This window comes from Canis lupus, chromosome 10 (genome assembly GCF_011100685.1).
Source record: "Canis lupus familiaris isolate Mischka breed German Shepherd chromosome 10, alternate assembly UU_Cfam_GSD_1.0, whole genome shotgun sequence".
Lineage (NCBI taxonomy): Eukaryota > Metazoa > Chordata > Mammalia > Carnivora > Canidae > Canis > Canis lupus.
In genome coordinates, this window is record NC_049231.1 from 28,941,320 (window position 1) to 28,965,107 (window position 23,788).

Sequence of the window (23,788 nt, forward strand, 5' to 3'; positions counted from 1 at the left end):
AAATAAATACATAAATAAAATTAAAAAAAAAAGTGAGACCCAGGGGCACCTGGCTGGTTCAATCAGTCCAGCATGCAACTCTTGATTGCAAGGGTGTAAGTTCAAGCCCCACGTTGGGTGTGGAGTCTCCTTAAAAAGTAAAAGCAAAAAATTTAAAAATTTAAAAATTTTTAAAAAGCAAGACTCAACAATATGCCACTATAAGAGATGCACTTATATATAAATTCACAGATAAGCTGACAGTGTATCAAAAAAGATATATTAAACAACCAGTAATCCTAAGAATGTTGGAGTGGTTCTTTAAATAGCAGATAAAGGGGCAGCCCCGGTGGCGCAGTGGTTTGGCACCGCCTGCAGCCTGGGGTGTGATCCTGGAGACCCGGGATCGAGTCCCACATCGGGCTCCCTGCGTGGAGCCTGCTTCTCCCTCTCCCTCTGCCTGTGTCTCTGCCTCTCTCTCTCTCTGTGTCTATGAATAAATAAATAAAAATCTTTTAAAAAAATAAATAAATAGCAGATAAAGTAAACTTCAACACATAGAGCATTGCTGGCATTAAGGAGAGACATTCCATAATAGTGAAACAGTCAATACATCAGAAAGACACAACAATCCTAAATCTGCAGGAGCCTAATAACAAAGCTTCAAAATAAATGAAGAGAAAGTAGACAGATTTAAAGGGAGAAATGGGTAAATTCACAATCATACCTGACTTTAACATCCTGTTCTTGACAATTAATAGAACAGCTAGCAGAACACTCAGTAAAGACATAGAGAAGCTAACCAACACTCTATCAGCCACCTTGACCTAATTGACATTTATAGAACACACCACTCAGCAGCTATAGAATAGATAGTTTTTCTGGGTACACATTCACAAAGACAGACCATAGGCTGGACCTTAATGCGACCCTCCATAAATTTCAAGATTGAAATCTAAGGGCACTTACTATGAGCCCTTTACTTGCATTATCCTGTTTAATACTTCACAATAACCTGAAGACATTGGTGAGTATTATTATTGGTCCAATTTTACATGTAAAGCAAAGGCTCAGGGGGCATCCGGGTGGCTCAGTTGGTTAGGTGTCTGACTTTTGGCTCAGGTCACAACCTCAGGGTAGCGGGATCAGGCCCCACATTGGGCTCAGCACTCAGTGTGAAGTCGGCTTGTCCCTCTTTCTCTGCTCCTCCCCTCACGCTCTCTTTCTCTCTAAAATAAAACGATGAATAAAATCTTAAAAACAAACAAACAAACAAAGGTTCAGGAAGCGAAAGTCATTCTTATTCACTGGACCTTGTTATAATTCTTGTCAGTGACACTTTCACAAGCTAAAGACAAATATACTTACCCTCAGACCTAGCTTCACCACATCCTTGCAATCAGCAGCAAGAACTCAGGACACACGGTCAGAAGATCTGGATGTGAGCCTGCCCTCACCTGTAACTACCTGTGTGCCTTTGGTAAGTCACATGACCTCTCTAAGACTTGACTTGCCATCCATAAACAGTGCCTAAGGTACATACTGCTGGCCCCATTTTATAGATGAGGAAACCAAGCCTTACATGGGTTACATCACAATGCGTGTAAGGGGCAGAGCCAGGATTTCTATCCAGGTCCATCTGACTCCAAGCTCACGTGTGTTCACCAACCTGGGCTCCACCGATCTAACGCCAGCACACCTGGGGCCCACCTTCCCAGCTCGGTTCTGTGATTGGCACCTCCAAGAAAAGTCCATGACAGGGCCAAAGGCTGATTCTAAAGGATACCTTTCCAGAGTTTTGTACATGTTAACTCTTATTTATAGATAAAGGCACAGAGCCGAGTTGTTTAACACACATCAGCAGAATCTGAGCCACCAGACCTGCCTGGGCAAGAGCACGTGAGGAGCCTCACCCCAACAGCGAGCGGGATCTGGAATAAGCCCTGGCACCCCAGCCCGCAAGTGTCCACAGGGGGGCACCCGGGTGGGCATGTGGGGACGACAGCGTACACCCACCTACACGAGAGTCCCTGCACCCCAGACCCGCCATCCCAAGAAGGCGCAGTGGCCAGTCTGGGAGTTAAGGGTTCCATTGCTGCCCTGGTGTCAAGTTTTCACCTTCAGAAAGGAGTGAGGAGGAGACATTTTGTGATTGCTGGAAACACAACAGAACATGAATCACAACGGAACAGGAAACCGGCTTCTTGAACTGCAAAATGTACATTACAGTTCTAATTGTTCTGCAAAAGCATAAAAACAATTTTTTTTATTTTATTTATTCATTCATGAAAGACACAGGCAGAGGGAGAAGCAAGCTCCCTGCAGGGAGCCCAACGTGGGACTCAATCCCAGGACTCCAGGATCACACCCTGGGCCAAAGGCAAGCGCTAAACCGCTGAGCCACCCAGACTGCCCACATAAAAACAATTTTTTTAAAACAGAAATTATCGGGTAGCCCGGGTGGCTCAGTGGTTTAGCGCTGCCTGCAGCCCAGGGCCTGATCCTGGAGACCCAGGATCGAGTCCCACATCAGGCTCCCTGCCTGGAGCCTGCTTCTCCCTCTGCCTGTGTCTCTGCCTCTCTCTCTCTCTCTCTCTGTGCGTGTCTCTCATAAATAAAATTTAAAAAAATTACCATCAAAATGGAAACTGAAAGCACATACTCTAGGAGAGACACCTCTTGGAAACACTCTGAGCTTAGACTGTGGCCCACTACCTCTCTTTGCGGTGTTTTTTTTCTAAAGTGCCTCCCTTCGGCTATGAGATCCTCGGATGCGCGGTCACTGAGACGCACCTGCCTCCCACACCCGTCCCTGCCCTGTGGACCCGAGGCAGCTGGCTCCCCAGGGCTGGGCCCAGCTTGCCTGGCCCGCTGGGGACACTGTGAGAGCCACACTGCCACCGTGTGGACACCGATGCTGACGCCCGCTGCTGAAAACCACGGCTGCCCACCGCCCACCCTGCCCGGGGGTCCAAGCCCCACAGTTGCAGTCGGATGGCCTAGACTGGCTGGCTGGTCGGGGGGGGGGGGGGGGGGGGGGGGGGGGGGGGGGGCGGAGCGGGGGTAGCACCTGTCTAGAATCCAATCAGCCCCTTACTAGGGGCTATAGAGCACTTCTAAGCTTCTACCTCTTACTATTTGGGTGACCCTGGACAAGCTACTTCACCTCTCTATGCCTCATTTTCCCCATCTGCGAAATGGAGATTCACAGGATTGTAGGATTAAATAAGTTGGTACCTGTAGGGTGCTGAGCACAGTGTCAGGCGTTTGGTAACTCTCCAGTATATCAGTAGCTTTCAAACCCTCTGACCATGACCCACAGTAAGAAACACGCTCTACATCACAACCCAGGACACACAGATATAGACCTAACACCGACAACTGCTCCACAAAATAATACTTATAATATAAAGTATTATAACGTACTCTGACATTTTCAATTCCATTTGTTTATTTTAAAGCTGATCACAGGGACGCCTGGGTGGCTCAGTGGTTGAGCATCTGCCTATGGCTCAAGGGCCTGGGGTCCTGGGATCGAGTCTCACATCGAGCTCCCTGCAGGGAGCCTGCTTCTCCCTCTGCCTGTGTCTCTGCCTCTCTCTTCTCTCAGAAATGAATAAATTCTTAAAAAAAAAAAAAGCTGATCACAATGCACTAAATGGATTTCACAAACCCACCAATGGCTCACATACCGCAGTCTGAAAAGCACTGCAATAAATCTCTGCAAGAGACAGCAGGAGAAGGTTTACCCCGTAGCTCAGGCAGCAGCCCTGGCTCCCTTCCCTTCCTCTCACACCTGTGCCCTGAGCCTGCGTGGTGCCCGAGCTGGACCCACGCCAGGTTGGCTCTGGATGGGCAGCCACGCCAGCCTGGAGCTGAGGAGCCCCTTTGTGGCTTACTGTGAGTGCAGCCTTGTCAGAGGCTCTCTCCCTGCAGAAAGAGAGAGGAAGAGATTTCATCATTCCTCGGGCACTGACAATGTGCTGGGCCCTGTTCTCAGTTCTTCCCACAACCTCACAGTGCCCTAGGAGGAAGGCATCATTCTTCCCATTTCTCAGATGAGAAGACAGAGGCCAAAGAGGACACATGACTGTGGAACAAGGATAAACAGGACTTGTCCCCCTTTGGAGTTTGGACTGTGAATTACGCAGGGAACTTGGCCTTCCAGAAAATGCAGTGGACATTGATGAATAGGATGAATAGGTGACTGGAAGAAAAAGTGCAGGAGATACAGGGAAACAGAAATAACGGGCAAAGGGGAAGCAAGCACCCCGACCAGATGGCATCTGTATTAGCAGAAACAGCTGCACACAAGGGGCGCTGACGTCAGAGGGGCCAGAAGAACTGGGGCTCCCGCTGTGGATTACCACAACTGGCTCCAGTCCTAGGCCAGGGGGAAGCAGAGCAAGACAGAGTGGAGAGGGCCAGGCCTGCCCACGTACTCTCCTGGTCTCCTGCCCATGAGGGACACTCAGAAAAGTGAAAGGCTGACACAGCCGATGACCAGAGGGGGGATAGGCCTGTTCCAAAGAGTTCCTTGCCCATCCCAGGGGAGGAGGCCTACACGCTATGGCTGTGCACACCAGGGGAGTGAGGGCATGAGCCCGCCAACTGCACAGAGAACATGTATGGCCAAGACAAAGTGGGGAAAAAAAACAAAACAAAACTGACTATGGTAGCGATTTTGGAAGGGTCTAATGGAGCCCTGTTATACGGCAGGGAAAATGGGATTTGGGATAAGGAGATGTGATTCATGCTCCTGCTCTCTGCTTGTGGTACAAATAATCGCCGAGCACCTACTACGGCACCAGGCCCTGAGATAAGCAGGGGAGGGACCCAGTGAACAGGTTCAGTTATGAACTGGCCCTGAGAAAACAGGTCAGGAGTTGTGTGTGCCAGAGGGAAGGATGAGAGCTGTTGGAAAACTGAGAATGAGTTAGGTTTCTTTGTTTTTTAGAGTTTTCATTTTTTTTAAAAGATTTTAATTATTTGAGAAAGAGAGTATGAGCGTGAGTGGGGGGAGAAGCAGAGGGACAAGCAGACTCCCTGCTGAGCAGAGAGCCCCACACAGGGCTCAATCCCAGGACCCTGAGATCATGACCTGAGGCAAAGGCAGACAGTTAACCGACTGGGCCACCCCAGGACCCCTAGATTTTTCATTTTTATGTTAAAGTAATCTCTACACCCGACACGAAGCTTGAGCTCACAACCCTGAGATCAAGAGTCACATGCTCCTCCGACTGAGCCAGCCAGATACCATTTTTTTTTCTTTTTTTAACATTTTTTTAAAATATTAGTAATAAAGACAGTGGAAACAAAGAAAGAGACAGTAACCGCAGCGTGTTGAGTGTGATGATTGATAAGGTGCACAGGGGCTAGGGAAGCTTGGAGAAGAGCATCTCTCCCGCTCAAGGAGGCTCAGGGAAGGGTCTCCAAAGATGATGCTCGTCCGGCATCTGGTGGCATTTTCTCCCATGGAGAGTACAGGGAATCCCCTTCCAGCCGTCGCAGCAACTGCAACATTCAGGGACAGGAGAGACATTTAAGCAAACCCTGGAGCTCTAAGGGGTTCCCACTGGAGGTGTGAGACGGGGCTCTGCCTATTCTCCTGCCCCCTGACTTTGGACAAGTCCGTAACCTTTCTGTAAACCTTTCCCTGAGATTCTGTTTACTAAGCTTCTCGGGAACATCCCCTGTGAGCCAGGCACTGTATCAGATTGCGGGGCTCGGGGAGTCAAGTAAGAGCCACGAACTCCTACTGTCAGGAAGCCTGTGGTCTGGGGGAAGAGATGGCACCAAGGACGGATACGCGAGAGTCAGGAACAAAGCCCTAAAACGAGGAGGCAAGTAACGCTGCTCAAAGAAGTGATGATGAGTAGGTGTTCCACCCAGTGGAGAGAGAAAAAAGGCATCTCTTCTTCCTCTTTTTAAAGTTCTTATTTCTTTTTGCCAGAGCACAGGCAGGGAAGCGGACTGGACTCCGGGCCGGGCAGGAAGCCGGAGGCGGGACTCGACCCCAGGACCCTGAGATCGTGTCCTGAGCCCCAGGCCGACCCTAGCCGCCCGAGCCACCGGGCGCCCCCGCAAAGGCAGTTCGGGTTAAGCAGTCAGGGAAGGAAAAGGCAGTGATGGTCCTAGATCGGCGAGGCCTCGCGGGGTGGCGATGTCGGGGTCCGGCGGGGTCCACCGCAGCGACGGCGGGTGCGGGGAAGGCGGGGCCGCAGCGAGTCCCCGGGGCCGCGTGGCCCTCCCCGCACCACCGCCACCGCCTGGCCCCCTGGACAGACCCGGGCCCCAGCGACTCCCAGAGACCGGCTGGAGGCAAGCCCAGCTGGCCAGGTCACCGACTGGGCACAGCGGCCCCGCCAGGGCCCCCGCCAGGGCGGCTGCCCGAAACCTCGGGGTCGTGCCGGAGCATCCTCCTTCCTCGGGGTCTTTAGCCCGCAGCCAGCACTCCGCCTCCGGAACCGAGCCTGCCTTCCCCGGAACGGGGCGGGGGTCCTCGGCTCCTCCAGTTTCCGGAGGGCACCGAGGCAGAGGGGGGCGGCCCAGGAGCTGCAGCGCCCGGGGCCACGCCCCCTCCCGCCCTTTCCGCTCGTGGACTCCTCCCCCGCCCCCTCTTCCGGACCCTCCTCTAGGACCCGCCCGCCTTTTCCGGCCCCGCCCCCGAGGGCCACCCCTCTTCCGGGCGCCCGAGGGCCCGCCCCTTCTTCCGGTCCTTCCCCCTGCGAACCCGCCTCCTCTTCCGTTTTCTCTTCCCCTCCCCCACCAGAAGCCCGTCTTCCGGTCCCTAACTGAGGCTCCACCCCTTCCGCTGTGCCGTCTCCCGCCATCCCCATTGGTGGGAAATCCAAGCCACCCCTCAAGCTGCGGAGAGAAGCGTTCCGGGTTGCCTGTCCCCGGAAGTGACGTTCGAAAGGCCCTCCCCCCGGAAGTGACGAAGGGCGTGCCCTTGACTGGCGGGGAGGGCCGGGCAGTGAGTGCATCCCTCCGCTCGGGCTGCAGGGAGGTAGGAGGCTCGTGGGGGTGGCTCGAGGCGGTGTCGCGGCGGAGACACGCTCCGGGCCTTCTCCTCCGCTGGCCGGCGGCCGAGCGGGCGGAGGCCCCGGGCGGCGGGGGGACCTGCCCCCCGCGGAGCCGGGATCCCCGGTGGCGTCGGACTCAGTCCGTCAGACACGTCCCTTGGTTTTTAGGACCCCACACTCCCTCCTGTTGCCGAGCCCCTTCGTTCCCCTCGAGCTGTTGCGATTCCTCTTCTGATCCTTGGACAACCCCCTTTCCCCTTAATTTCCCGTCAGAAGGCCTCCTAAACGAGTGATAGAGAGTTGCAGACGGCCTTGGGTTCCAGTGTTGACGCTCCTTTAGTAGTTGGGTTGGTTGCGCGCGCAGCCCGGGCTCGTCGCCGGGGTAGGGCCCGGCTGCCCGCGGGTGACCCCGGGGGACGGGCGCGCGGGCGCGGGAGGGCGCGGCTGCCCTTGCCCCAGCAGGGGCTCCACCAGCGGAGCTCCCGCCCTCCCTTCTGATCCAGTCCCGTCCATATCCCGACTGCTTTTTGATTGCCAGCCCAGTGTTCCTGTCCTGGTGTAGGATTGCTTCTGCTTTTTGATTCTGATGCTTCGCTTAACCTCTACTCTCAAAATCTTATATGTCATTTCTTGGCATTTTTGTTCAGGCCCGGAAATCCTGAGGCGCCCCTCTCCCCCCAGGACCACCCAAATAACCTTTCTTTTCCTGGTGAATTGGCTTCCCGAACTTTCTGCCTTTCCCCCTCACAGATGGCTCAGCGACTTCTCCTGAGGAGGTTCCTGGCCTCCGTCATCTCCAGGAAGCCCCCTCAGGGTCGATGGGCACCTCTCACCTGCAGGGCCCTGCCGTGCAGCCCTGGTCACCTGACAGCAACACCCACCCAAGCCCGGTCAATATACACCACCAGAGTCTGCACAACGACCTTCAACATCCAGGATGGACCTGACTTTCAAGACCGAGTTGTCAACAGCGAAACACCAGTGGTTGTGGACTTCCATGCACAGTGAGTCCTGGGGGTCAGCAGAAGAACGTGGTGCTACTTGTTCAGGAATTTGAGTAGGGACACCTGGGTGGCTCAGTGGTTGAGCATCCGCCTTCGGCTCAGGTCGTGATCCTAGGTCCTGGGATGGAGTCTCCCTGTGAGGAGCCTGCTTCTCCCTCTGTCTGTGTCTCTGCTTCTGTCTTTGTCTCTCATGAATAAATAATTAAATCTTAAAAAAAAAAAAAGTGATTTATTGAGTAGCTGTCATGTCTCAGTCCCACGTCTGATGCTTCACGTGCATAGTCTCATTACAAAGACGGGTAAGACCCAGTCCTGGCTCTCAGAGATGGAGTGTAGTCTGATAGGACACAGACCAGTCAACAGTCTTTAGAGCTCACTGTCACTGGAGCAAGCTGAGAAACACTCATGTTCTGTGTCTTGCTGCCCAAATGGCTGAGAGTCCCCATTCAGCTTGGACCAAAGCAAGAAAAATAGGACTAACTATCTCATTTTCTGGCTTTGGGTGTATACCAGTTCCTGACCCTGCGGATGAGTTGATTTTTAACATCTTGCCACCAAAACTGGGAAGGGCTGGCAAAAAGTTATCAGTGGCACCACAGTGGTGCCCAAGCACGCAGGGGATGGGCAGGGTTTTCTTTTCAGTGCTGTATGTAAGTTTGTTGTAGGGGTAGTTCAATGCTTCTAGCCACCTGATTGTTAGCTTGGCCTTTTTCATTTCTGGACTTTGGGTCCCGACTAGCCACCTAGCTACAAAAGAACTTGGACAAACCCCTCAGATTGAGGCATCCTGGTGTAGCCTGGGTTAGACGTTGGGAGGCCTTCTGGGCAAATCTCTGACAGATTGTTTTGCTTTCTTTCCTGTTCTTTCTCTCACTCACCATGTTGCCTTGGGCTGGCCATTGATGTCCTCATGCCTCCCTTTCTTCACTTATAATAGGAGATGAGGTGTTGCAAACTTGTGAGTTCATTAATTGAAATCTCTAAATGTAAAGCGTTTTAAAGGCTGAGACTAAAATAACCATCATGGGCCAGGGGTTCATGGCAGGCAGAGCCTTCTCCCATCGTGGTATAGTGAGCACTCCAGAGAGGACTTCCAAAATGAATGATAAATGGGATTATGCCTCATTTTCTTCTCTGACAAAGTAAGATGTGAGTTTGTTCATTCAGTGCCCGGCACTATCCATACCACCTGTCCTCACAGGGCTCACCACCCAGAGGGGAGCACCTGTGATCGGTGCAGTGCTAACAGCTGACCCAGGGCCTGGGGGAGGACACAGGATAACCCAGTGATGAAAGAAGACATTTGGAACGCAACACCAGCCTCTAACCAGCTCTGGGACCTTGCCATGAGTTCCTTAACTTGTAGGATCCTTCATTTCTTAGGAAGGTGTTTTCCTTTGTGGGGTTGAGGGTTCTGGGCAGTAAAAGGTGAGAAGGTCCCAGCATAGCGACGAGCATGTTGTAGACTCCCCCTGGCACTGGCTTCTCCCTGTAGTTCTGGGTCCATGAGGTTGTCTGAAATAACTCCACAGCCTCATCACTGCTTTGAGAGACATAATCTCATTTATTCAAAAGAGGAAACTGAGACTCTAGAACAGTCAGCTGGTTGGTGAGGAGTCCCTTTTGGAACCCAAACCTTTTAACTTCAACTTTCATATTTTTCTGTGCGGTGGTGTATTTCTCTTACGCGTGCTGAAATAACCTTTATCAGCGTCTTCCAATGAGGACTTGTGTTTTAGAAGCCTGGGACCTTTGAAAATCCCCCTGCTGCAGAGTTCTGGCTTTATCATTGGGCATGTCAACGTTACAGGTTAATATTCAAAGGTTGTAAACAGAGCTGACAAGGACAAAATGCCCCTCAGAAAGATGTGGGTCAAAGGAAGGTTCTAGGGAGACAGAAGATGGATTGCTGAGCACTCTTGTGACGAGATGCTTCCTTTCTCCCCTTCTGAGGTGGTGTGGCCCGTGCAAGATCCTGGGGCCCAGGTTAGAGAAGGTGGTGGCCAAGCAGCATGGGAAAGTGGTGATGGCCAAGGTGGATATTGATGACCACACAGACCTCGCCCTGGAATATGAGGTATGAATCAGCGGGGAGCTGCCGCTGTGCAGCTGGTGTTGGGGGTGCTTGTGACCCTGGGATAGCTGGTGCGGGACATGTCTTGGGGACCACCAGGTAGCCAATAAGGGATGTCTCAGTTTTTTTCTGGAGCTTTCAGGAGTTCAGAGCACTTTGCAGGTGTGACTATATTGGTCCTCTGAGCTGCTTATATCTCTTCACCACCTTTAGGAAGTGGAATGTATGATCCAAAACACCAGCTTATTCTCTAAGGCTTGGGACATTGATGCATTCCTTCGTTCATATATTCATCCATGCACATATTCATTTGGCAGTTGTGTGGGAGCCCTGCCATGTGCCAGGCATTCATGATTCTGGCACAACAAAGATGAACTCCTTGTGTCAGGCACTCTCAGTCTAGCAAGAGAACAACAGGTAGATCATTTCACTGTATGGTGAGAAGTGCTGAGAGCAGAGGTGCACAAAGGAAGAAGACACTGATTGTTGGGGTGCAAGGGAAATGCTTCCCATTAGGGGGACCTCTGAGTGGGGCCACGGAGGATGCATGGAGAAGCAACGCCAAGAGCACGGCACACACTGAGACAGGAGGGAGTCTCGTGTGTTTGGTTGGGGGGTGTGTTCATTCAGCAGGTGTGTTTTCTCTTAAATACCAGGTGCTGTTACTTGGTTGTTGATAAGGCAGTGAACGAGGCTGAGAAAATCCCTGCCTTCATGGAGCCTGCATTCTAGTATTTTTGATGGGTGGTCGGCACACTTTTTCTCTAAAGGACCAGGTGGAACATACTTGAGGCTTTACAGGGCATTGGTCTCCACTGCACGTACTCAGCTGCCATTGAAAATAGCCAGAGACCGAGGTGCCTGGGTGGCTCAGTTGGTTGGATGTCTGTCTGCCTTTGGCTCGGGTCATGATCCCAGGGTCTTGGGATTGAGCCCTGCATCGGGCGGGGAGTCTGCTCCTCCCTCCCCGTCTCCCTGATCTGCTTACTTGTGCACTCTTTCTCTTTCTTTCTCTCTTTCAAATAAATAAGTAAAGATCTTTTTCTTTTTTTTTTTTTTTCCTTAAAAAAACGGAAGGGGCAGCCCCGGTGCCACAGCGGTTTAGCACCGCCTTCAGCCCAGGGCCTGATCCTGGGGTTCCCGGATTGAGTCCCATGTCCGGCTCCCTGCATGGAGCCTGCTTCTCCCTCTGCCTGTCTCTGCCTCTCTCTTTGTCTCTCATGAATAAATAAATAAAATTTTTTAAAAATAAAAATAAATAAAGAATGAGGGAGGGGACGGAAGAAAGGGGGAAGGGAGAGAAGGAAGGAAGAAACAGCCAGAGACAGTATATAAACAAAGGGGCATAGTTGTGTGCAAATAAAACTTTATTCACACAAATAGGCAGCAGGCTGAGTTTGGCCCATGGGCCATGGTTCACTGATGCCTGCTTTAGATAACAAGAACAATGGGAAAGGAGCACCTGGGTGGCTCAGTGGCTGAGCATCTGCCTTCTGCTCAGGTCATGATCCCAAGGTCCTGGGATCTAGTCCCGCAGGGAACCTGCTTCTGCCCCTCTCTGTGTGTCTCTCATGAATAAATAAATAAAATCTTAAAAAAAAAAAAAAATGGGGAAAAAATAAGTCAGGAAAAGGAGATGGGGCTAACCATGGGGCTGGGGAGGGTTTCATTTTTAAAAGGGTGGGTGTGGCAGGGACACCTAGCTGGTTCAGTGGCGCATGTGACCGTTAATCTCGGGGTTGTGAGTTCACGTGCCATGTTGAATGTAGAGCTTTAGTTTAAAAATACATAAATAAAAATAAGTAAATTAAAAAATAAAAGCAGGCTTGGGACGGTCTCCTTGAGAAGCCTGACATCTGAGCAAAGACCTGAAGGGAGTAAGGAAATGACCCAGGCAGCACTTTGGAAGAACAATCCATCTCCCTCTGTCTGTGTCTCTGCCTCTGTTTCTCTGTGTCTATGAATAAATAGGTAAAATCTTTTTAAAGGGGTGGAGGGCAGCCCTGGTGGCTCAGCGGTTTGGCACCACCTGCAGCCTGGGGTGTGATCCTGGAGACCCGGGATCGAGTCCCGCATCGGGTTCCCTGTGTGGAGCCTGCTTCTCCCTCTGTCTGTGTCTCTGCTTCTCTCTCTCTGTGTCTATGAATAAATAAATAAAATCTTTAAAAAAAAAAAAAAAAAAGAACAACCCAGGCAGAGCAGATACCAATGCAAAGGCCCTGTGGTCAAAGTGAACCCGATTTGCTCATAGAATAGCAGTGCATGTGTGCCCGGAGCAGGGGATGCATGGAGTATTGGGGATACCCTCCAGCCTTGGAGACCAGAACAGCCGGAGAAAGGGGAGAAGTGCACTGTGGCCAGTAGCCAGCGTGGAGAGCTGAGGAGGGAGTGAGAGCACAGGGGGTGACAGTCGGCCACAGACCGAGGGGAAGGGGTCTGGACAGCCATGCTGAGGATACTGTTATTACAGAGCCGGGGTCATGCCTAGTGTCCCGTCGCCAGATCTGGCTCCCTGGCACATTTGATCTAACTTGGGTTCTTTTTTAAATACTGAACCAGCTGTTAATGTTTATAACAGAGATTTCATGTCAAAATCCAGATTTCTGGTTCTCTTGAGGTACTTGGACCCGGCCAGCGTGAACCTTCATCCCTCCTTCCTTCCAGTGACCGAAAGAGGGGGCCTGTTCCCTTGTCAGGATTTATAAGTCCAGGCTCGGCTCTCATGAGACCAGCTCAAGTGGAGGTGCCACCTCCAGCCAGCCCCCGAGGGGCGAGGGTGAGAATAGGCTGGCTGCCTGTTGCACTGGAGTGGGAGTGATCACCCACCCGAACATCAGGCTGCCCCAGCCAGAGGCAAAGCCGCTGGTGACCACTGCATTTGGGAGAGGGGTGTTGCCGAAAGAAGACTATCCGTGGCACTGAGTGACTCAGGGCTGCTTACAAGGGCTTGTCGGGGAGGGATCACTTGATGTTGTTGTGTTAAGTAAACTATACCCCCAATGTGGGGCTCAAACTCACAGACCCAGGATCAAGAACTGTATGCCCTACTGACTGAGCCAGCTGGGTGTCCCGAGGTGTTTTTTTAAAGATCTCCTGCCGATCTTTCGGGGGTGGGGGCAATTACTGGCCACTCAGATGCTCCTCCCTTTGTCCTACTTGTCCAAGGCCCACAGGGGCCACGAGGCAGAGCTTAGGGCTGGAGCGGCTAGGACATCCCCGGGGTAACTGGCAGGCATAAGGTGTCTTAGGCCAATTCCTGCCAGCACAGCAGTCAGCCTCAGCCAGTGGGACTCTCAGTGGACACGCCGTGAGCCCCAGCCATATTCCAGGATCTGTGGTTAGCCGGTGCAGATGGCAAGAAGAACCCAGTTCCCTCCAACAGTGGTCACACTGGTGATAAGGTTCCCAAGATCATCCCCACCTGCATTCTAGGGAGCCTGGTGATGTTGGGCTGGCCACTGAGGTCCTGTGATGAGGCCTGGAGAGCGTGTGTTACAGGATTGGCTCCCTCCTTCCGTGCTCTGCAGTCCAGATAGTGTGTCAGTCACACAGGACCTCAGGACAGCTGGGCCCACGTCACCTGGTCCCAGCCCCCTTGTTTTGCCAAGCCCCGGGCGGATGTCACTGCTGTGCTTAAGGACCTCCAGCAAGGGTTTTCCTGACCCCCTCCCCCAGCCCTTTCCTTCCTTCACACCTGTACTTTTGGAAGAGAGCCTGAAGGAGATGTTTGAGTTGAGAGATCCCTAGTATCTCCTGAGACAGCTTCCTCCTTTTCCAAGTGTTGGGTGAACATGTGGGAGAAACTGCTTTAAGTTGTATTCAAGGAATTTGGTGCCTCTACCTGAGGTTTCCAGAACACCTCCCCCAAGCCAGGCACACACCCTCTGGGTGAGTCTCCCTCCTCACACACATTCCCCTTGTACCACACTTCTGCTTCAGCTCGTCATCCACCCTAGGACTCCACTGTCTCCCAAAGGAGAAGGAAGGGAAAGGCTGGGGGCCTCAGGGTTTCAGTGTCCCCCACCCCACCCCCATTTGCACACTGCCTTGGCTTGGCCAAATGAAAAGCTCTCTCCTCTCTCATCTCTTCGTCCCCACTGAATGGCCGGGCATTCCCTGATCGTTCAGACCCTGACAGCTACTGGGGGCAAAGAGCAGATCCAGATGTGGACCTTTGAGCCTTTATGCTTTCCTCTGGGGCTTTTTTGGACTTGACACTTGGAGCTGTTATGCTTTTACTTTTTCCTCATATATAGAAGGCCTTTAAAAAACGTTAGAAAAACAGCCAGGTAATAAGTAATAAGGGGGAAACGTCACCTGTCATCTTGCCATCCCAACACAATCACTGTCAGGATTTGGGGGAAGTGGTTTAAGCTTTTATTTGAATTTTTTTCCTCTTAGTGTTTCATCTAACCTCATAGACATCTCATTGAATAATTATGTTTTGGTGCTAGAAAGTATTGTATTCAATCATTACTATATCCCCCTATTTTGAAAGTATTCTAAATCAGTGCTTCACAATCATGCATATGATCTGGGATGTTGCTTAAAAACAGATGATGGATGATTCAGTAGGTCTAGGAAGAGCCCAGGATTCTGCTTCTCTACAATCTTCTCTGTGACCACTGCCAGCAGTTTGGAACCAAACATCAAGATGCAAAAGTTTCAAAGTCCTATGCTAGCCTTCTGGGGGCGTGCAAGGGTTCACACCTGCTGGTGTCCATCTCATGGGTTTGGACAAACGTACAGTGACATGCATCCACCGTTACGGTTTTGTACAGAAGAGTTTCACCATCTTAAAAATCCCCTGTGCCCCACCTTTTCCCTCCCTCCTCCCCTTGGGCCCCTGGCAACCACTGATCTTCCTACTGTCTCCATAGTTTTGCCTTTTCCAGAATGTCATATAGTTGGATTTGATTTTTTTGTTTGTTTATTTAAGTAGACTCCGTGCCAAGCACGGAACGCAGCAAGGGACTTGAACTCCTGACCCTGAGATCAAGACCTGAGCAGAGATCAAGAGTCAGACACTTAACTAACCAAGCCACACAGGTGCCCCAGGATTTGATTTTTTTAAATAATTATTTCCTGGGGTGCCTGGCTGGTTCAGTTAGTGGCACATGCAACTCTTGATTTTGGGGTTGTGAGTTCAAGCCCCTCATTGGGTGTGGAGATTACTTCAAAAAAGAAAATCCTAAAAAAAGTAATAATCATACTCATAACTTTCTCCAAGAATCCTCCTGTGTCCAGAGGCTTCTCATTAGAAGCGTGGAGTCAGCCTTCCCGTGTTTCCCTACGTGGGCTTCCTCGCCCTGCTGGGACTCAGTAGCTCTGAGGCCAGCGTGTGGCAGTTAGACGTCACGGACAGCCGGGCCAGACGGATCCTGTGTCAGACCACAGCTCTGTCACTTAGTCACTCAGCTTTTGTACCTCCGTCTTCTCATGTTGAAAGCCCCACCTTGAGGTGAGAATTCATGAAGTAGAGGATGCAAGTGGTTAGTGTCACCCCTGACACTTGAGGAACCCCCGGTCTAGCAGCCTGGCCGACAGTGATCTTTTCCTTCGCGTCAGCTCTGCACTTAGCTGAGGAGGTTGCCAGCCTGCTGTGACAACTGTCACTGTGTCTGTCCCTCGGTAGGCCCTCACAGAAGGGGAGGACTGAGCAGGACCATCGAGCTCAGTGGCAGTGCGGCCCGAGAGCTGCCAGTTAGTGGGAACCAACCACACACACACACTCATCCCGCCCTGATTTCTCAGGGTCTCAGGTTCAGCCTCGAAGGCTCCAGGTGGCGTCACAGAGCAGGAGAAGCAGCGCATCCTAACATGTCTGTTCACCTTTCCTCCAGCCACTCAGTCCCCTTGGTGCTGCTAGAGTTCAGAGGGAAGCAGCATTCTTGTTCCACCACGGCCCCCTCACACTCAGATCACATTCCAGAGGAATGCGCCAGGGACCTGTGCACTTCCATTTAAGGCAGTGTTTACAAGCACCAGCCCCTCCAGATTTGTGAGCCAAACACAGGATCGGCAAAGCCACATCCTCCTCCTTGCCGGGAGGGAGGTCGGTCCAGTCCCACCCCGGGTACTACAGCAGTGGCCTGGAAAACCAGCTTCTGGCCAGCCTGTTGCTGTGTGTACTCGTCTGATTTAGACTGACACTTCAAAGAATGCCCTTGGTCAGTCATGACTAGACCTTGGAGAGTTTGCTGTACGTCTGACTGCAGTGTGGCCGTGTGTGTGTTTGTGTGTGTGTGCGCGCGCGCGTGTGCACGCCTACACACACATGAGTTTACACAAACGTGATCGTGACAGAGCTGGTCTGGAGTCTGAAAATGGAGTCCACTGCGAGCATAGTCCTACTTAGAGGACACGCAAAAACAGTTAGACCGCTTCTCATATATACGACATAGTTTTTATATCAGTTGAAGAAACGGGCCTGGGTAAGATCCAGTTAGTGATTGCACCTTGTCCCCGAGTTGAGGGGCTGGATTTGAGGTGCCCTAGCTGCCATCACAGGCCACTAGAGGGCGCATAAGAACACAGCTGGGGAGCCGGGCTGGCCCATTCCGAGTGCGTGACTCTTATTTTAAAAGATTTTTTTTACAATTTTTTTAAAATTTTTATTTATTTATGATAGTCACACAGAGAGAGAGAGAGGCAGAGACATAGGCAGAGGGAGAAGCAGGCTCCATGCACCGGGAGCCCGATGTGGGATTCGATCCTGGGTCTCCAGGATCGCACCCTGGGCCAAAGGCAGGCGCTAAACCGCTGCGCCACCCAGGGATCCCTTATTTTAAAAGATTTTATTTATTTATATGAGAGAGAAGGATAGAGCACAAGTGGGGAGGAGAGGGAGAAACAGACTCCCTGCCGAGCAGGGAGCTGGACACGGGGCTCAATCCCAGGACCCAGGATCATGACCCGAGCCAAAGGCAGACCCCCAGCCAACTGAGCCACCCAGGCACACCCCCAGTGTGTGACCCTTGATCTCAGGTTGTAAGTTCAAGCCCCAGGTTGAGTGTAGAGATTACTTGGGAAAAAGATCTTTTTTTTTTTTTTAAGATTTTATTTATGTATTTATTTATTCATGAGAGATACAGAGAAAGCCAGAGACACAGGCAGAGGGAGAAACGGGCTCCATTTAGAGAGCCTGATGTGGGACCCTGAGCCAAAGGCAGACGCTCAACCACTGAGCCACCCAGGCGTCCCCCCCCCAAAAAAAATCTTGAAAAAACAAATAAATGCACAACTCTGGGTCCTGGCCTGTGCCCGGAGACAGGGTGAGCCACATGCTGGACCTTTGCAGTTCCTGCCACCTCTTGTGTTACAGCCATGGACAACGAGGGCAGGAGCTAGTGGTAGGGCCACAAGCAGCAGCACCCACGGTCAGGCCGCTGCCAGATGGGTCTGCCTGCATCTTCCCTCTGAGAAGTGTGTCAGTTACCACCTGCATCAGCCCCAGGACACTCCCTGCAAGAGCCTGAGAACACCCAGAGCCGAGGAGGGGAGGAGGGGAGGAGGGCAGGGCCTGCCACCTGGTGGGTGGCACCCAGCTGAGGTGGGAGAGCGGCCTGTCAGGCCCACAGCTCCTTTTGTAACTGACCTGGGCACAGTTTGAACATCCTGACTCCTAAGTCTGGCTTCCCAGGATGACTCATGGGCAGGACAGTACTCGGAATTGGTGAAGACTTGAGATGTTTGTGTAAATTGCTGTTGTTACTTTGTAGTTAACATGTGTAAGAAAAGAATGTTTATCTTGTTCTGTTTACCCATTTTTAAAAAAAAAATGTCTACAAATGTCAGGCAGGGAGCCCAGGGCGCAGAAAATGCTTGATGCCAGAGTGGGCAGTGGGCCTCATTACATGCCATGGAATCCGTACGGGTCCCCTGAGGGAACTTGAGAACATGCTTCATAGGCCAAGAATGCTGCCTCCATCCCCCTAATAAATAAACCTCAGCTCCTACATGGCCGAGGCCTTCATCCCACACCGTCCAGCATGAGTCATTGAGTTTCTGGACCCTGCTGGCCATTCAACGGCCACGAGCTCATGTGGCTCACATGGGGCCTGTGTTAGAAGCTCCTGACGTGCTCCCCGTAGCCACCACTTGCCGGGGGCTCCTGCACACTGGGCCCTCTGCCAGGTCCTGACACTTGAGGGCCCTGCCAGGTGCAGGGCACATGTTAGACTCTGCTCGCCATGCTCATGCAGCCCCAGACCTGGTGTAAGTGCTGCCAGCAGCTCCATTTTGCTGATGGGAACACAGAGACCGTGCTGACGGGGCCTGCCTGGAGCAGCTCAGCGTGAGCCGGTGGCAGACGCTGGGGTCAGCCACTGCCAGAGCCTGGGCTCCTCGCCGCTCAGCTCTACATACGAATCTTTCATCTCTGTCCTAAACCCTCAAGGATGTCCTCAAGGGAGATCCTGTCACCCCCATTTTACAGAAGAGGGTGCCGAGGCCGGGAGCAGAGCCAGGACTCAGGCTCTCACGTCTCCGGGCTACCCCCCATCCCCACCCAGGCTGGGCTGCCCCTTGGGGAGCTTCTCTTGGCCCCGTAGCTGCTCCCTGCCCCCAGCCCTGGCCTGCAGCTGTGTGGGCTATTTTCATCCCTCCTGTCACTGCAGCCAAACCACTGGGCCAGTGAGTCAGTCCTGCGGTTCGGGGAGGAAGGGGACCGCCAGGAGCCCACAGTGGAAAAGTCTTTCCAGTGGGCGGGCCTCCAGGCCCTGCAGCACCCCTGCACCAAGGGAACAGGCCCCGCCTGCCGCTCGGCCAGTCACTGCCCTGCAGAAACCACCAGCCTTCCCCACGACGGCTGGGGAATGGCCGATGAGAACAGTTCACCTCCAGGTAACATGGTCTCCCTCCATCTCCTCCCCCAGGTGTCCGCTGTGCCCACTGTGCTGGCCATCAAGAATGGGGACGTGGTGGACAAATTCGTGGGTATCAAGGACGAGGACCAGCTGGAGGCCTTCCTGAAGAAGCTGATTGGCTGACAAGCAGGGAAGAGGCCTGGCTGCCCTTGCCCACCAGGGCCCCTGCAGTTCGAGGAGGGGCCCCGTGAGAACTCTGAGCCCTTCCGTGTTGGCCCTTCCTGCCTCCTCCCTTTTGCCCGGCCCCCATGGGCCCGTGCTTTGGAGACCAGGCCCCCAAACATGGGTGCCCGGCTGACCTCCAGGGTGGCTACCCGGGGAATGGTGCTGCCACTGACCTGGGGACAGCCATCTCCTACCCACTGTCTTGTCTGCTCCCACTAGGGCTTGTCTCTGTCCTCCCAGGATGCTGGAGAGAGCCCCAGGCCAGCCCACAGTGCCCCGTGCCGGGTGACAGCTCGGTCCACGTCGCCCTGGTCCCTTCTGATCTGCACCCTGGTGCCTGGCCCATCTGTCTCCTGCATTTTTCTTTCCTGCTGCTGTTTTGTAAAAAGAAAGAAGGAAAAAGAAACCCAAACAAGGGAGAGTAATATATAATTCTCTCATTTTTTGTAGGTCTGTAATAAAGAACTTTATGTGATCCCTTCTACCTCCTGCTCTGAAGAACAGACCCTGGGCCCCACGCTAAATTACCCTGTAGCCACCACCCCCCAGAGCCACGTCCCTTCCTTCTTCCCAGGTGCCAGGGCAGAGAACACACGGGCAGGGGGAGGGGGGTGTCCCCAGACCCCTGTCCCTGGGAAGCCTCACTGTGAACAACCTGGACCAATAAAGCTAGGGTTTGCACTGTTGGCGGCTTCCGTTCTGTCTGGGCTCTGGAAGCATGAGGGGCGACCCCTCCCCAGGCTGCTGGGCTGCTGGCCCTGCGTCCTCTGGCTCTGCCACCCTCTTGCCCTCGACCAGCCGCTCCTGTTACTGATGCTGTTGTCACGGTCGCCGCTGTCCGGGCACCACCTTCATGTGCAAGCAGGGCAAGAGAATGCTTGTCCCCTTTATGCAGATAGGGACACTGAGGCTTGTGCAGTGCAGAGCCGGGGCTTGTACCCAGGTATGGTTGCCTCTGAAGCCTGGGCTCCTCCAGCTGATCCCTCTGGTACCTCTGGGGCTTCCTTCTCCACCAGGCAGTAGGCACACGGCCACTCCTGTGGGAGCCAGGCCCCCTAGGGAGCTGGGCTGTGTTTCCTGTGTGTGCCCTAGGAACCCTCAGCCTCGGAGCCAGGCTCTGTCCCACTTTGTTTCCAGCTCCCCTGGGGCCCAAGGAGGAAGATACCAGGCCTGCCAGCCAAGAGAGCCTACCCCCATCTCCCTCGTGGGGCCGAGGTGCCAGCTTCCTAGGGACCACAGGTGTTTGACAGCAGGGGTATCCTGGCACCCTTGCCCTCAGCCTTGGGGTGCCGTGTCTACTCCCGGGTGCGTTGCCCTCAGTCACTCTCATGTTCCTATTAAAAGTGCCTGTGTCGGGAACCCTGGGTGGCGCAGCGGTTTAGTGCCTGCCTTTGGCCCAGGGCGCAATCCTGGAGACCCGGGATCGAATCCCACGTCGGGCTCCCGGTGCATGGAGCCTGCTTCTCCCTCTGCCTATGTCTCTGCCTCTCTCTCTCTCTGTGTGACTATCATAAATAAATAAAATTTAAAAAAAAAAAAAAAAAAAAAAAAAAAAAAAAAAAAAAAAAAGTGCCTGTGTCGGGATCCCTGGGTGGCGCAGTGGTTTGGCGCCTCCCTTTGGCCCAGGGCGCGATCCTGGAGACCTGGGATTGAATCCCACATCGGGCTCCCGGTGCATGGAGCCTGCTTCTCCCTCTGCCTGTGTCTCTGCCTCTCTCTCTCTCTCTCTCTCTGTGTGACTATCATAAATAAATATACAAAAAATATTAAAAAAAAAAAAAAAGTGTCTGTGTCATACCTGGGTCTTTGAGGGGTCCACCCCAGCACCGCCTCGGGAAGGCTGCTGTGGGGAGTGGGGCTGCCTCAGAGCAGCCCCTGAAAGACCTCTGACCCAGGACCCGTCACAGGCATACGGAGGGGAGATGAACCAGCAGCTGGCATTAGAGGGAGGCCGAGAGCTCTGGGAGGATGGGCAACAGCAGCCAGCTCTCAGAGGGCACTAAGTGGGTGCCAGGCCTCTCGAGGCACCCGACCCCACAGCAGCCACACAAGGTCAGCATCCTCACCATCCTTCCCTTTTATACGTGAGACCCTCTCAAAGGTTGAGGACCTCGCGCAAGATCACGGAGCACAGGCGGCTGGGCGGGGGTCCGAGGCCAGGCAGGCTGGCCGTCCCTGCACCTCTTCCTCGTGGTACAAAACATACGTGCGATCTTAGGCCGACAGCTGGCCAGCACAGCAGGCGGTGGCGGCTCGCCTGACCGAAGAGACGCTGATGCGGACGTTGAGTGTCTTCCAGAGACGCCCTGCAAGTAAGGGGTGGGCCAGAGTTCAGGGTCACGGTGCTGTGACGCCGAGCCCGGGTCCTGCCAAGGTACCCGCCGCCGCCGCTCCTTAAAAGGTGCCCTTTGCCAAGCACTTTCTACACAAAATTACCTCATTTAATTCCTCTCTTGTGAGGCAAGTCTTATTTCCATATGACAAGTGAAAAAACCGGTTCAGAGAAATGGACTTACCCAAGGTCATGTCTCAAAAGTGATGATGCCAGATTTAAACCCAGGTGGGGGGTCTGGCCTCGCCAGTGAAGGGCTGCCAAAGGGCCCTGGGGCCAGAGGCGGGGCCTCTGCGCTGCCCCGAGCTCCCTGTCCTTAAAAGGTGTGCTGTGGGGTGAGGTAAGCTGGTGGCCTCGGCCGTCCCAGGTTGGCAGTCTCTGCCAGTGCGGCTGTTCGTGGCATGAGTCACTGGCTGTGAGCACAGAATCCTCGGGGTGATCCCATTTGACCAATTCCATGCCTCTGACCTCACCGGGACGCTGCTGGCTCTGCATTGTGGCCCCATTGCTGCCCTCTGAGTGCCTCCTCGGGCACAGACACCCCCCCAGGAAAGGGGGCATGGCCACAGGTCCCCGGGGCCCCAAGACCTCCCGGGGGGGGGGCGTTTCTACACCATATTCTCCTGATGCCAAGTTTATCCAATTGGCCCCAAGACGAGTGGAGGACGGAAGCTTGAATTTGTTGCGCTGTATGTACGTTGTCTGCTGTGACCTCCACCACTCCTCGCCAGGCAGTTCTCCCCATTTCTCAGGGCAGGAGACTGAGACGGAGCCATGTCTGGAATGGCCAAGATGCACTGCAAACGGGCATGCTCACCATCAAGGAGCGCCAGTGGGGCTGCCGAGCCCTAGGATGGGGCCGGACCTGGCCGTGCCCTCAAGAAGTTTGCAGAGCAAGGGGCTGCAGGCCACTCCGGAGGTAATGCCAGGGTGTCACCCTGTGACCCATGGGTCATCCAGTCTTCCTCATAAGGGCCCTGGCAGCGTGACTTGCCCAGGTCACAGCAAGTTTGTGGCAGGGATGCGAGGCCAAGTGCCCTGACTTGAGCCGGCCCTAAAATGAAAGTCGCACAACCTTTCTTCCCGGGCTCCAGGAGAGGTGAAGAGGATGTTGCGTCTCTGCAGAGGCCAGGCTCTGGGGCCGGGACCTGCTGGGTCCAGGGGATGTTGACCCTGCTGCCAGCACCCTTCCCAGCAGTCCCTGCCCAGGCCAGGGGTCCTGGGGGGGCTCAGCCCCTGCCCCAGACGCCTGGGGAAAGTTCGTCCGGAAAGTGAAGGCGGTTCTGGCAGGGCGGCCGGAAATCCCTAATGTGCGGGCCTGGCCTGGGAAGGACAGAGAACAATGTGGGGGCCCCGGTGGCCGGCAGGTCGCCAGGTGGCCAGCAAGGCTTCCAGGCATGTTGCCGCAGTTCCTCTCTGCTGCCTGGAACGCCGGCCGCAGGGGTGACCCTGAACCCCGGGCCCAGCGCTGGCTGCCCGGCTCTGCAGGAAACCCGGACCGCTGGTTCTTCCAAGGAACTTGAGCTCCCCAGCCACCTCCTGACGGCCTTCTGGAAGCCAAGGGCCATCTGTAGCTACTGCACGGTGCTCTAAGTGGGGCAGGAAGAATCAGGTCTGGGTTCAAGTCCTGACTGTGCCACCTTCTAGGTGTGTGGCCTTGGGCACGCTGCCCCCCATTCTGAAGCGCAATGGTGACATCGGCAAAATGAGGCGCCGGGGAGCTAGCTCTCGGGGAGCGTGCTCTGTGCATCATCTCACTGGGCCTCAACAAGCCCGAGAGGCGAGGCTGGCCATCACCGCTTTCCTGATGAGGAAACTGAGGCCCAGAGCACTTCGGTGACCCGGCATTGACAGGTGTCAGGGCTCGGCGCTGAACTCGGTGTGTCTGACTCTAAAGTCTCTGCGTGCCTCCCCTTTGGGGCAAGGTTTTTTCACCACTTTGAGCCTCAGTGGCCCCTCTGCACGCTGGGCCATAACCCCCCTCCTCATGAGGTCACGTGGGGATGCGTGGCCAGGCGTGCAGAAGCGCTCTGGTACCTAGCTGGGGCTCAGAAAGTGTCCCTTGCTTGGCTCTCCCCTCCCCGCAGCCACCTCTTCAACAGGAAGCACCAAGTTTCCTGAGATAAGGACCCGGCGCTCACCATGGGCTGGGCCGGCGCTGTAGCGGGCCGTGGGTCTTACGCTGGGCCCCCTGCCCTGGCCCCGACCCCTGCCGCCACCCCCTCCCGCTCTGGAGCTGGCTCGGTCTTGTCATCGCACCTGTGGCCCCGGGGAGCTAGAGGTGGCGACCTCATCGCGGAGACTGCCCAGTGGGATTCACCCGGAGTTGGGCGCTCTGTTCC

At 53.9% G+C, this 23,788-nt stretch overlaps 1 protein-coding gene and 1 long non-coding RNA gene across 4 annotated transcripts; one reads left to right on the top strand and one right to left on the bottom strand.

Annotated features, from left to right (window-relative positions):
• Nucleotides 1-5,304: 5,304 nt before the first annotated feature.
• Nucleotides 5,305-6,588, bottom strand: LOC111097833. 2 transcript variants are annotated; one of them, XR_005365172.1, is made up of 2 exons: nucleotides 5,739-6,588; nucleotides 5,305-5,493 (listed from the first exon to the last, which is right to left on the bottom strand). It is a non-coding gene; the product is annotated as an uncharacterized LOC111097833 (long non-coding RNA). The 2 variants fall into 2 exon arrangements; XR_005365171.1 differs by having other exon boundaries at nucleotides 5,733-6,588.
• Nucleotides 6,589-6,831: 243 nt separating this feature from the next.
• TXN2 (thioredoxin 2) lies at nucleotides 6,832-19,800 on the top strand. 2 transcript variants are annotated; one of them, XM_038550688.1, is made up of 5 exons: nucleotides 6,832-6,988; nucleotides 7,755-8,008; nucleotides 9,962-10,085; nucleotides 18,959-19,079; nucleotides 19,565-19,800. In XM_038550688.1, the coding sequence occupies exons 2-4, from the start codon at nucleotides 7,755-7,757 to the stop codon at nucleotides 19,070-19,072; spliced, it is 492 nt and encodes a 163-aa protein (XP_038406616.1). In that variant the 5' UTR covers nucleotides 6,832-6,988; the 3' UTR covers nucleotides 19,073-19,079; nucleotides 19,565-19,800. The 2 variants fall into 2 exon arrangements, with proteins under 2 accessions (XP_038406616.1, XP_038406615.1); XM_038550687.1 differs by having other exon boundaries at nucleotides 18,959-19,800.
• Nucleotides 19,801-23,788: the final 3,988 nt, after the last annotated feature.

Bases quoted from the DNA above. Each gene is read 5' to 3' on its own strand.
- TXN2 (XM_038550687.1), top strand. From the start codon at position 7,755: ATGGCTCAGCGACTTCTCCTGAGGAGGTTCCTGGCCTCCGTCATCTCC. The intron at 8,009-9,961 runs GTGAGTCCTGGG...TCCCCTTCTGAG, and splicing joins GTTGTGGACTTCCATGCACA to GTGGTGTGGCCCGTGCAAGA. The intron at 10,086-18,958 runs GTATGAATCAGC...CTCCTCCCCCAG, and splicing joins ACCTCGCCCTGGAATATGAG to GTGTCCGCTGTGCCCACTGT.